The following is a 12600-nucleotide window of genomic DNA, read 5'->3' on the forward strand; positions in this document are numbered from 1 at the left end:
AGGGATGGGCAGGATGAGGGCAAACTGGCCTTTCTGGGGAGGCAGGGCAAAGCTGGAGCCCAAGGGCTTCTTGCTGGTCCCGTCCTGGCCCCCTCCTGGTCCCGTCCTGACCCCCTCCTGGTCCTCCTGGCCCCCTCCCTCTGGACACCCAAGCAGAGCCACGGTCCCTGGGCAAGCCCCTCCTCCCCTCCCCCATCCTGCCAGGGAATAGACAAGGGTTAGCAGGGTTTAGGGGAATTAGATGCTGCCTGAGGATCCTGTGGGCTGTGAAGGCCTCTGAGGGGATTGCTGCTTCCTGGGAGGAAAGGAGGCCCTGTCAGAGAAGCGTGTTTGGCAGTGGGACAGATGTCATCACAGACACACACACCTGTGTTCACACACCCACAGGATGAGGGGCTCCTAGCTGATGACTCCCACACCCTTGTAGTGACCACCCAGGCTTCACCTGCTCCAGGGCAGACCCCTGCCCCGGGACTGAGGACAGTGGGCCTGTTCCTGTCCCTGGGCCTGACTGGCTGGTGGATATCTGAGGCTGGTTCCTTCCGGGGTCTGCCCTCGGCCTCCCCTCTGCAGTAGACAGGAAGGATGACAGCTGTCTGCCCTGCCCACCCCCAGGCTGGAGCAAGGCTCCTACAAGGAAGTGGGGTGGCCCAGCTGGGGTGCTGCATCAGCTTTTGCTACTGTGTGTCCTCCCCGTGTGAGCCCCTCCCTGTGCCCTGCCAGGGGGAGTCCGGATGAGCACCTGGAAATGCAGGCCTTGAGAGGGAGGAGGCTTGGGGAGTGAAGGCCCGGAAGCTCTAGCTGCCACCCAGTCAGCAACCTTGCCCTTGCTGGGGGAGAGCGGGAGGAGCCTACAGGACCGGCACTCCGAGGGGCTGGGCAGGGGTACTGAGGCCCACCTCATACAAACTCAGGCCCGTGTCATCCAAGCCACAGGCAGTGGGGTACGGGCCAGGCTCCAGGTGTGTCCAGCCCTCATCCGTGCAGCTGCGGCTCACGTTGAGGTCTGGTGGGAGGGCAAGGGTAGAGAGGAGAAAGGTTGAGCCGAGCAGGGTGGGTCCGTGGCACAGACACGCACCTGGCTGTTGCTCTCAGCTATACTCCCACCAAGTCCTGCCGTGTCAGGCTCTAGCTGCCCTCACCTAGATTCCCAGAGAGCCATGGGGAAACCTGGGGCAGGGAGAAGCCCCTCCAGGGCTGCCAGGGGACCCTCTGACACAGGTGAGAATCAGAGCAGATATGCCTGGGCTCAGGCCTGCCCTTGTCATGACCCTGCCCCCAGGTACTGTATGAACTCTGCCCTGTCACAGACAGCCTTGGACCTTGGGCACAGAATGACCCTGACCCTTGCCATGTGCTGAATGCTGAGCCTTGTTGCAGGGCCATAGGGGCTGGTGTGGCAGATGGCTTCCTTGCCCTGCAGGACAGATGGCAGTCCTCAGTGGGGGCAAGGGGCCCAGGCCCACCCAGTGCTCCTCTGTCAGGCTGCCTGGACCTGGGCCTGGGCTCCTCCCACCTCCTGGCCTCAGATGTGGGGCTAGAGAGGGACAAAGGTGAGGCAGGAAGTGGGTGGGGCCTGAAGGACACCTGATAAGGGCACAGATCTGGAATCTTCATAAATGGAGAAGCAGGGAGCTCCTGGCAAGGGGATCTGCCCAGACCAAGGGCTGTGCGAGGGGCGTCAGGCAGCCCAGTGTTGCAGGATCCTGGCGAACCGTGCTGAGGCTGGGGCTCCAGGACAGCTGCACTCTTCATGGTCCTTGGAGGCCCAAGGTCACAGCACAGGGGGAGGGGTGAGGGGCACGTGAAGTGAGGGGTACCACGAGGCTCCCCATTCTCCAGCCTGGGGAGGTGTCCCCTTCCCAGGCGAGCTGGCGGAGAGCCCTGCTCCTTCCCCCAGGACTCCTCCCAGGAGAAAGCTGGTGGCCAGGTCAGCAGGGGTGGGAGGGAGGGAGGTGGGGGGAGGTGAGGGAAAGAGGGGGAGGGGAGAAGGAGGGAGGGGAGGTGGCGCAGAAGGTAAAGGATGGAGGAAGAAGGAGGAGAGGCAGAGAAAGGTAGGGAAAGATGAGGTGAGAAACTGCTGAGAAGGAAGGTGGGTCCTGACACCCTCTCACTCTTGCCCGTTTCCCACCGGCACCGGCACCGGCACCATCCTCTGCCTCATCACAAGGATGGGTGCTGAGAACTTTCCAAGAGCCAGTGCTATACAGAGCACGCCCGACAGGATCTTAGTGAATCCCTCAACCCTCCAGTGAGGAAGGGAGTCCCATTCCATACGTAAGAAGTGAGGGCCGAGAGGTTGGTCACCTGCCCGAGGTCACACAGAGAAGACAGGGAGCAGGTGTGGTCTCCAGAGTCTTCCTGGGTGACCTTGGCCATCACCTACACGGAGGTGACCTGAGGACTTGTTCGGGTGTCCAGGTGCAGAGCCGTAGGAGGGGTCAAGCTGTCCTGTGAGGTCAGGGAGGGTCCCTGGGCACATGCTTTTGATATTTTTAATCTTTGACACAGAATATAACAGGGGACCCTCTGTTCACGGTTTCTGTAAATTCTCCTGGCCACCAATTGAAAGAGGTTTTTATCGCCCTGCTTTATGGCTGAGGAACTGACGGCCAGGCGCCAGGAGGGTCAGCCAGAAAGGAGCAGCCACACTGGGTCTAGGCCTTTCCACTGTGAGGTTCCAGGGAGGCAGGAAGGACTCTGCCGAGCAAGGGACGTCGGGCTGGGCCAGTGTCCTGCCTACGTATTGGCAGTTCTTTTCTGCACAGGCCTCTGCTGCAAGAGGCTCCCAGGACACGGGAAAAGCTTTCATGCCGTTCCTCCTCGGCCCCTCAGCCTTCCCCACTGCAGCAGGGGTGGGCTGGCCCAGAGGCTTCAACCAGGCCCCAGCTGAGCTGCAGGCCCACCTCAGCCCCAGACCCAAGGAGCTCACGGTGGCCTGAGGCCATGCCCCTTCCCAGGATCTGATTCCTGGGGGGACTGCCCCCATCAGGCTGGGACAAGGAGGAAAGAGGGACACTAATGTCTCAGGCTTCGGATTCCCCACTGCCAGGACCAGCGCCCAACAAGGTCAGGCCCACGACATAGGTGGCACGGTACCATCATGAATGAAGCTAGGGAGCCCGGGTGACCCATTAGCATCTACAAAGCAGCTTACGGGCCTTCTATGGGGGTGGCAGGGAGCTAGCATTAATGTGTTAAGGCTAGTGATCAGGAGTTACCATTAGTCCCCTGAAAAATGGGAATGCCAAGGCTGAGAGACGTCAGGTGACTCACCAGCGGCCACAGAGAACGGAGGCAGAGGGCTGGGGATGCAGGCCTAGGTTGACCTGACTGCATTTCCCTGGGCCTCGAGCGGTGGCCGAGGGGGCACCTTGTGCCCTGGAGCCCTGGCTGCCCTGCTTGATGGGGGAAGTGAGGGGATAGTGGGTCATCTTCAGGGTTGGGCAGTCTCTCTGAAGAGCCCTGGGACAGTGGTCCAGGCACCAGAGGGAACTGCTCCTGAAGCGCTCTCAAAGGGACCCCAAAGAGCAGCCGACAGTCTCCCCATCTGGGCTGGGAACTGGCAGACCTTGTGCATGTGAAGGGGACTGTGGAGGGGGAGGCAAGGAACTGCGCTGGGAGGGACACCCCACAGTCTCCTAGTCTCCTGCACACAGTCTCAAAAAGTCATGGCCGCCCCCACGCCCCACTCCCCAGTTCTCCACGGGAGAAGAACCCCTCAGGGACTGGAGATAGAAACTGGGAAAGCATCTTCTCCCCACTCCCCACATCCTCATCAGCCACCAGTCCCGTCCCAGTCTCCATCCACTACTACACCCACTCATACCCCCTGAATTAGGTGGGGTACTCCTGACGGCCCTCCCTGCTTCCCTGCCCCCTCCAACCTGCTTCTACCAAAGTAGCTGGAGGGATTATTCCAAAACCTAGACCTGCCATGGCCCTCCTCTGATGAAATCCTGGTACCCCAGCCCAGCTGGCCAGAGTGAATGGTATTGGTTGGCATCAAGACCTTCTTATCTATGGCTTCATGATGTGGGTGGTGGGGCAAGGGGAGGAGGTGGTCCATAGACACCCCCACACGTGGTTAACATAGCCTGTGTTGAGTTTTGTCAACCAAAATAGCTATCCTACTTTTAACCTTAAAAAAAAAAAAGCCTCTTCACATACTTAAAGGTAAAGTCATCACAGATGAAGGACATGCAGACCACAAATTAAAGCACTAGGCCCCCCATGGACATTTTGGTGCCTCAATGAGCAATCCCTTGCTGGCCAATCCCCTCCCTGAGGTTCCTGACCCAGCCTGGGAGGATGACTTCATTCTAACTCTATGCAATCTTTATCTTCCATGTGGTTTCTTCAGCTTTTCCTGTAAAACCAGGTCCCTTCCAACCTTTCCAAGAAGGATACTCCTTCCCCAGCCCTCTGTCCCAAGGGGACAAGGGTTGGCATCATCTCTTCCCCACACTTTCCTTACTTGCAAATTTCCCTCTTTGCAATTTAAGGTCAACTGCTCACACCTTCTTCATCTAGGTGCCCAGGAAAATACACCCTCTTTCCCTTTTCAGCCCCTAACCCAGTCTCCTATTTCTCTATTATTTTCTGAGGCTAAGGCTGCGAAATAGAGCTGTGCAGGTTGTTCACTGCACAAGGGCTCCTGGCTGATGGGTGAGGGGCACTAAAATCTACTGCATGTTCAGCTTGGTACTACGTGGGTTCTGGTGATGGGTTGTTTCTGCCTGAACAAGGGCTGCCTTTTCTAATCGGCACGAAGGCACCATGTGGGCCCCACTGATGCTGGCAGCCTCAGGATTAGCCAGATGGTGGGCTGGAGTCCAGGTTCTCAAAGGAAGGAGCTGCCTTGACAATTCCAGCAGGGAAAGAAGGAAGAGCCGTCAGGGCAGAATGCAGGTCGCATGTGCTTCCAGGGATCTGAGAGAAGGCTGGTCGCCAGGCTCTGCTGATGGGATCCATCACGAATGCTGTCGGAGCTCATCGCCAACCTGCCCGGGTGCTGGGCACCCCTGGAGGAGGGCCAGGCAAGGTGGGAGCCAGCCTGGGACACCCATGCCCGTGACTGCTCTCACACTCCTCAGGGAGGGCATCAGCCTTCCTCCCACACTGCTGAGGCTGCAGCACTGGTGACCGGATGACAGGACCGGCCCGCCCTGAAGAGTCCGTTTGGTCCACCTCCTGTTCCCGCTTTAATAGCAGGGCAACTGGGGTCCAGAGAGGGAAGGCCAGCTGGAGGAAGAGATGCCCAAGAGTCTCTTCCAAATTATTATTTAGGTCCTGCTCCTCTTTGGTCCTTCCCACTCCAGACCTACCCCTCACCAGTCCTCCCTGTCCCACCTGCCCCTCTCTTGGTCCTCCCACCGCAGGCCAGCTCTTTCCTCCTCCGGCTCATCAAACCCAGACTTACCTGGCCCTCACACAGCCCCAGTGCTCCCCATAGGCACCTCTTCCCCCTGCTGCATCCTCTACCCAGTCCAGACCACCATTGCTCACCTGCCTTGGGACTGGGTCTCCCCATTCTCACTCCTAGAATCTTTTCTTCTCACAGAAACCAGGGTTATCAGTTAAAAACCTGAATTGGACTGTCAGTCTCCTGCTTAAAGCCCCCAGGGACTTCTCAGGGAACTCAGAAGGAAGCCAAAGTCACGGTCCAGTCCCAGGCCTGCATGGTCTGACCTCTGCCCACCCATCTCTCCCTCTCCTCCCTCTGCTGGGCTCTCTTTGCTCCAGTCACCCTGGCCTCCACAGTCTCCCTGAAGCTTATCCCACAGCTGTTGCCCCTCTCAGTGACCCACGATCTTGGTGTGTTGGCTCTTACACCCGCAATGTCTCCGGACACAGCTGGAGCACCCCCCTCAGAGAGCCTGTCCATGGACACCTGCCTTACGGTGCACCCCACCCCTTTCTACTCCCCCCACCAGCCCTTCTTACCATTTATGAGATGTGTGCTCGTTTTCTTGCTAAGTGTCTCTCCATCTAGAGCATTAGCCCACTGCAGGCAGATGGCAGAGCTGTTTTAATGCTCCCCCACACCATGTTTGTCCAGCCCAATCTCTGTCATACTAGGTGTTTAATAAACATTCACTGAGTGAAAGAAGGACTGAATACAGGCTGCAAACCTCTTTCATTGCTCAATAGCAAGAAAGCCAAGTTCCTAGAAAGGCTCCTTCTTTTGTTTTTTGCCTTGTATGTGAACGTTCCCTTAGGGAGAACCTGACAGGATGTGTAGACAAAAAGCTGTGCAATGCTCTCACAGAGCCCAAAAGGTGATTGGCTGTGGGCAGTGAAATACTGTATTATGGCCAGCCCAAGGCAACAGGAACATGGGAGCCATAATTTAATCATGCGTCTGTCAGTCAATCAGTTATCAATTGCTGAGTAATATTTAGTGAGCCTTTCCCACATGCTTATCTTTATGCGAGGAGCTAATCAAATCCCATGAATCCATCAGACCTAGTGCCAGCCCATTCTCTTCCAGGAAGCACCCCCCTGATTGCTCTAGCCTCTCTGACCACTTTCCCTTGCCTTCTCACTTCCTGAAGTCCCCACTCCAGCCAGTTCCACTCATGCAACTCCAGCCCCCTCCCTTCAGCCTGAGGTTCTTACCTTGAATGGGAGAGAAGAGCTTGAAAATGAGGGGGCAGCTCAAGACGACCACCTGGCCTGGAGGGGTGGCTGGCCAGCAGGTGAGGTTGTCCCACATCTTGCTGCAGCCTAGGGTGTGAAGGCAGAGGATACCTGGGTCGGCATGGCCATCAGGCATTTCCAGCCTGGGGGCTGAGCCCACAGGCACCCACTCTTTCCCTTCTCCAGGCTTCCACCTTGAAGAGCCTCCAGTCTGAGAGGACAGGCATTGACCCTTCCAGGCAATACAGAGCCTGTCCCAACAGGGGGTGGGGAGAAGGAGGCGTGACTCCCCTCCACGGTCCTCAGCGAGGGATGGAGCACCCCCTCACAGTGCTGGTGGGGTGTCTGTTGCAGAGACTGGGGGCCTCAACCTGCACCTGATGGGCAGGCACAGGGTGCCAAGCAGACGTCCTGCATGAAGATGCTTTGCACGGGGTCCTGCAAGGCTTTCAGATGAGCCACTGGGCGCTTGTGCCGGCCAAAGCCTTTTGTAGTGACCAGAGCCTAGATGCTCACTCTGTTTTCACAGTGAACATGAGTGCTTAGTGCATGGGTTTAACATACACAGAGTTTCTCAGGAATGCAACTACTGAGTAAAGGGAGAGAAAACTGCTTTGTTTTGTTTTGAACTTCACTAAGAATTGTTCAGTGTTTTGGAAAATCACATTACCTACAGTGATGCCACCCATGAACCTCAATCAGTGATGCAATCACCACATGGTCGATCTACGTTTATAGCTCCCACAGTCCTGTGATTTATATTTATAGGTACAACCTTCAGACTGTGTCTTATCTTTTACTGTGATCCCTCTTAAATATGTTCATAGTATTTTATTATAAATTACTTTCCTTTTATGTCACAAAGAGAACATAATTTGTAAAAAATGAACGCATGTGTCCTGAATTTCATTTTACTACAGTAAAGGAAGCATTAGAAAGTATTTGTTATAAAAGGAGGTGTTGGGTATGATGGGGAGATGGGTATAATGAGGTTCATTTAGTTCTTGAGGAGTCTTTCTAAAACTCAGTTGCACTGTGAATTGTGATGGGGGTGGTGGTCAGGAAGTGGGTTTAGAGAAAAGCCCGAATCACAGCTGTGTTCTCTGCCATGTACGAATTAGCTCTGAGGGCCTGGCTGTGAAGGTGCACAGTGGGGTGTCTTGGCATCTGCTGTGATAGGCAGACACAAACGCCATGGTTTTGTCCATGCAGGGTCCGGGTACCCCTGAGAGACTAGGGCTCCTCTGCATCCCCTTCCCTGATGGAGGTTTAATTGTCTATTTGCAACCCTGCCAGTCAGACAGTCCCACAAGTTTTCCCAGAAGACCCAACCCCTGGGTCAAAGTCGACAACAGCCGGGCCAAGCCAGCCTAGCCTGGCCCAGGTCCGAAGGTTCATGAGTTCCCAGGATGGGGGCCTGGGAAGAGGAGGTGGAAGGGCATCCCTGCTTGGGGAGGAGCCTCAGGTCTCTGAGTGCCCGGGTGGGTTGGCAGGATGAGGGCGACCTTAGGGGGTGCCTCAGCCACATGGCACCTGCAGCAGAAGGCTGAGAACCCCTGAATCTGCAGGGCCTGGCTGAAGAGCACAGCTCCCGGGCCTCTGGAGCCACAGCGCCTTCTGCCCACACTGTCTAGAGGCTTCTGTGGCCTCACTTGGCTCCTAGTGCCCCTTCCACTCCTGTGCCTGCCTCTCCGGAGACCACATAAGGGGCTTTCAGGGCGCTCAAATCCTACTTGTGGTTCAAGACCCTGTTAATAAGGTCAACAAGCACTTTGTAGCCTTGGCATGTAGGAGGCACTGTTGTGCCCTCTGTAAATGAGTGACTTTTTTAACCCTCCCATCTTACAGACAAATAGCTGAGGCACAGAACAGTTAGGGGACTAGCCCAAGGTCGTGTGGCTGGTGAGTGGTGCAGCCTGTTCACATGCTTCCTTTCCAGCAAAGCTCTTGCAACAATCTTCCTGTTCTGAGGGGCTTGGAGCCATTTCTCTGGGAATTTGGTTCTGCTGGACTTTGCTTAGCCCTCTCTGACAATGCTGGGCATGCCCTGTGTTGTAGGCCGGCTGTGGTGCCTGGGTTCTTCCCAGATTTCGAGCTCTCTGGATTCCCAGTTGCAGCACAGGTCAGGAAGTAGATTCGGAGCTGGATCCCCCACCCTGAGCTTAGCTTCACTAGGGGTGCACAGAGGAGACAGGCCCTGCCCTTGGGGAGGCCACTCTTGGCCTCAAGGAATCTTGGCACCACCAGAGCTGGGTTGTGAACCATGCTGGGCACATGCCAGTGGGCAGGGCAAGGCAGGCAGGGAAGAGAGGCCAGCAGGGGGATGTGGTCAGGGATGCTTCCTGCAGGAGGTAGCAGGGTCGGGAAGCTGAGAAGGGGTGACTGCTAAGAAAATCCTGGCACCTTGGGGACCTCTTGTCTTGGGCTGGGTGCTGGGAGTATCTTTTGTGCGCCTGCCCCAGGGAGGCCACCCAGGTCTCACCACACATGTTGGCAACCCCACAGACACGGGCCCAGGCTGGGACTGCCTCCTCAATAGGAAAGAAAGCCCAATCTGAAGGCTGGGGTGGGGGATAGCTAGGCAGGGTGGGGGTCTCTGCTGTGTCATTTTGTAAATGTGTATGCACAGAGACACACACACATGCAAATATACATACATGTACACTTATCTGGATGCAGAAAGACCAGATGCAAGTAAACACAGGCACAGAGAGATGCATATTGCTCCAGACACACGTGTGCAGACATGACTGGATATGCCCTAGATATTCACATTCCCAGGTACACACATACACAAACAACACACAGTGACACAGCACCTCAGGCAGACACAATCAGGCGTGTCCTAACTTATGCAGACAGATTCCCTTGACACACACAGATACTCAGAGATAGACACAGAGAGTTCCAGACCCCAGAGGCACAGATGGCCTCAGAGAGACATGGGCCAGGAGCACACATCTAGATGTGCACAAACATGTGCAGAACCTCACATAGCTCACTGGCAAATTCACTGCCCACAGAACCATACCTACCCTCTTCTGTATGCCAGGCTGACTGCCTGGTGACAGGTTGTTGGCACCTAGCAGGCACCCTGTGCCAGCGATGACCTCATTAGGATCATGAGGATGGCTTGCCCTCAGGACCTGGGAGGCGCTGTAGTGGGGCCTGGAGTCTGGGGTCTGGTCTCTCTGGGCTGCCCGTGATCCCAGGTCCCACTGCTGGGGGACTGCCAAGGCCTGTCTGTAGCCTGGTCCTGCCTCCCAGCCCTGGTGGGGTGGGGTGGAACAGAGGCAGTGGGCAGGTCGGCCACCCCTCAGTCCAGGTTCCAGCCCAAGGATCCCAGGAGATGGGGCCACCCCTCCTGTGGGAGTTGGGGGAGGTGAAGGCCACACATTCACTTAGGTTGCAGGAGGCAGAGAGCCAGGACAGGCCAAAGAGGAGGAAGGAGTTACTTAACCAACAACCTTGGAGAGGTGGCGGGGCCTGGGAAGCCAGGGAGACACAAAGATGCTTCCTGGTCCTGAGCAAGGCTGTTGCGTAACTGTCAGTTAACTCTCAGGGAGGGAACCTGGCAGGGAGGCCCAGAGCAGATCCACCCCCCTAACTGCTCCAGCTGCGCTCTCTCCCAGTGAGCATGGAGCCCCACACGCCCCCAATCCCCATAGAGAGCATGCCTCCGTGCCTCCCGCCTTCCCAGCCTCCCTGCTTCTACAGATCCTGCCAACTGCTCAGAGCCTGGCCCAGGGGGCACCTTTCAAAGGAAGCCCTCTCTAATTACTCCCATTCCTCCACCTGGGCTGCTGAGCCAAGTGCGGGCCACAAGGCTGGGGTGGAGTGGGTAGAGGATGTTGCCATCTGCTCTGATGGCCCTGTTGGAGCTGGGTGTCTGGGTGGCCTTGGCCTGAAGGCACCCCGGTGCCACCCTTCACACTGCCAGGCTGCAGCTCTCCCAGGCGTCCTGAGCCGGGCCCCCATGTGCTCAGCTTCTGAGTCTGACTACAGCTTGTCGAGCCAGCAGGATACGGGGCTGTGGGTGCATCTGGCCTGCGGAGGGTGGGCTGGAATAGGAGATTAGTGTGGGTAACTAGTGGCCCATGTGGGTGGTGTCTCCTCTGGGGGTTGTGCTGTCTGGCAGAGCCTCGGGTGAGGGGGAAGGAGCTGGGCTTCCATTCCCCCTGGTGGTGAGTGTGCTAGATATGTGCAGACTGGCCGGGTGCCCCTGTTGCTCTAGACTGCCAAGATGGCTTTGGGCTTCTGTGTGGTCCCTGTAGTGGCCACATACTGTCACAAAATGTCCTCCTCTCTCCCTCCAAGATGTTAAACCCAGTAAATTTGCCTGATCCTGAAGTGTGCTGTTCTGGCGCTAGTTCTCTCCATCTCAGCTCTGAAGCCAGGGGCTGAGAAGCCTGACCCAGGAGTGCTCCCTCCCTGGTGGCAGTGAACTACCCAGCCATTCTCTGGGCTGGGCCAGGGGTGCCCCACCATGACAGCACCCGGGCCTCCCACCCTTGGTTGCTGGCAACCGTGGACATCATCCCTACTTAACCTGGAGAAGATGGGAATCCACAAAGGCAGAGCTGGCTTCACACACTTTCCAGAACCCCAGTTTAGTATGTTCTCCTCAGCTCACAGCCACGAGCTCCCCAGGCCTAGGTGGGGTGATGGGAACAGCAGCTCATTGGCTATACCTTCTTCTGTCTGGCTCCCCGAGTTCTCCCTGCATCCTGTGCTTACACCCTGCAATAACTCGGTGCCACCCCCACCTGACATGCATGGAATGGAAGTGGGACAACCTGATCCGGGCTCATGGCGGGAGAAGCGGGGTTCCTTGGGTCTGCAGTGCCTCTTACCCTTCGGGCCTCACCTGCCGTCTTGTTCTCTGGCTGGGTGTCCTCCACACACTGCTTGTGCTGCACCTCGATCATCTGCAGGTAGTCACACTCTTCCCACTGCAGCGGGATTGCCCAGCCGTCCTAGGGGACAGAGATAGAGAGGGGACCTGTCAGCCTCATCCCCAGACACCAGGGGCAAGGGCCAAATGAGGCCCCATCCCTGGACTGATCCAAGTTCCAGAAGGAACCCCAATCCCAGTCTCTGACTGAATTTGATCACAGACTGAAGATTGACCCTGACCTGGACCTGACCCCAAACTCTTTTCCGTTATGCCCAAAGCTAGGTCTGCTTAAAGACCCGGTCGTGGCTTCCCAGTGGCTCCTATAGTGCCGCGGCTGTAACAACTTTTTCTCCTTGTGCTTGGCATGACTATGGACAAAAGTTAGAGGGCCCCTCCTCAGAGCCCAGAACAGCCCACTGGACTCTGCCACCCCCCAGCTTGGGCTGGAGGCCTTTGGTCCCGCAGGTGCCGCACGAAGAGTTGAACTCTGGCTTCTGGTTCCTGGGGACAGGCCTGTGATGCAACTAGGAGTCTGGCTGCATCATCCAGCATCTCCTGGTTCTCAGTCCCCTGCGTCACCAAGCCTTCCGGGGGGTCACAAGCACTCCTTGCCCAGACCAGACCTGTTTGCCCTGCCTCTTTCTTAGTTTCTGAATAATTCAAGTTCTGTCAGATCTAATGAGGGCAGGGAGGTTTCAGGAAGTAAGAAAGGTTCCTCTATGATGGTGGTGATCCCACCAAGCCTGCTCTACCTCTGGGAAGTGAGAACCTCTGGGAAGGGATGGGAAAGACCAGGCTTCTCCTCTTCCCTCTCTTCCCCTGCACCCTGGCCTAGAATCAGGGGTGGGGCCAGACCTGTGTGCCAGGGAGATTTGGGGTAGGGAGATTTCAGTACCATCACCTGAAATCTGAGGGATCTGTGTAAAATGTAGCTTCCATGGATGAACCACAGGGCTGGCGACAGCTTCTTTCTGTCTCTTTAGCTTTAGGGAAGTGGCTGCTGCCCTGGCAACCCCACATCAGTGTCCTTATCTCTGTCTAGGGGGAGAGAATGTCACAGT

The 12600-nt window shown here is 56.6% G+C and overlaps 1 protein-coding gene across 17 annotated transcripts in view; it reads right to left on the reverse strand.

The window, feature by feature from the left end:
• The window catches only part of VIPR1 (vasoactive intestinal peptide receptor 1), a 31639-nt gene that overhangs the window by 8776 nt on the left and 10263 nt on the right, over positions 1-12600 (reverse strand). For 15 of the 17 annotated variants that reach the window (XM_017641647.3, XM_037010449.2, XM_073232482.1 and 12 more), the window contains 3 exons: positions 11510-11618; positions 6622-6729; positions 900-1006 (listed from right to left, as the gene is read on the reverse strand). In XM_017641647.3, coding sequence (XP_017497136.1) covers positions 900-1006; positions 6622-6729; positions 11510-11570 — 276 coding nt within the window. In that variant the 5' untranslated portion in view covers positions 11571-11618. Of the gene's footprint in view, positions 1-899; positions 1007-1587; positions 1950-6621; positions 6730-11495; positions 11619-12600 lie in introns of those variants that run through there. The other 2 variants (XM_037010485.2, XM_073232483.1) reach the window with 2 other exon arrangements.

This window comes from Manis javanica, chromosome 3, assembly GCF_040802235.1.
Source record: "Manis javanica isolate MJ-LG chromosome 3, MJ_LKY, whole genome shotgun sequence".
Lineage (NCBI taxonomy): Eukaryota > Metazoa > Chordata > Mammalia > Pholidota > Manidae > Manis > Manis javanica.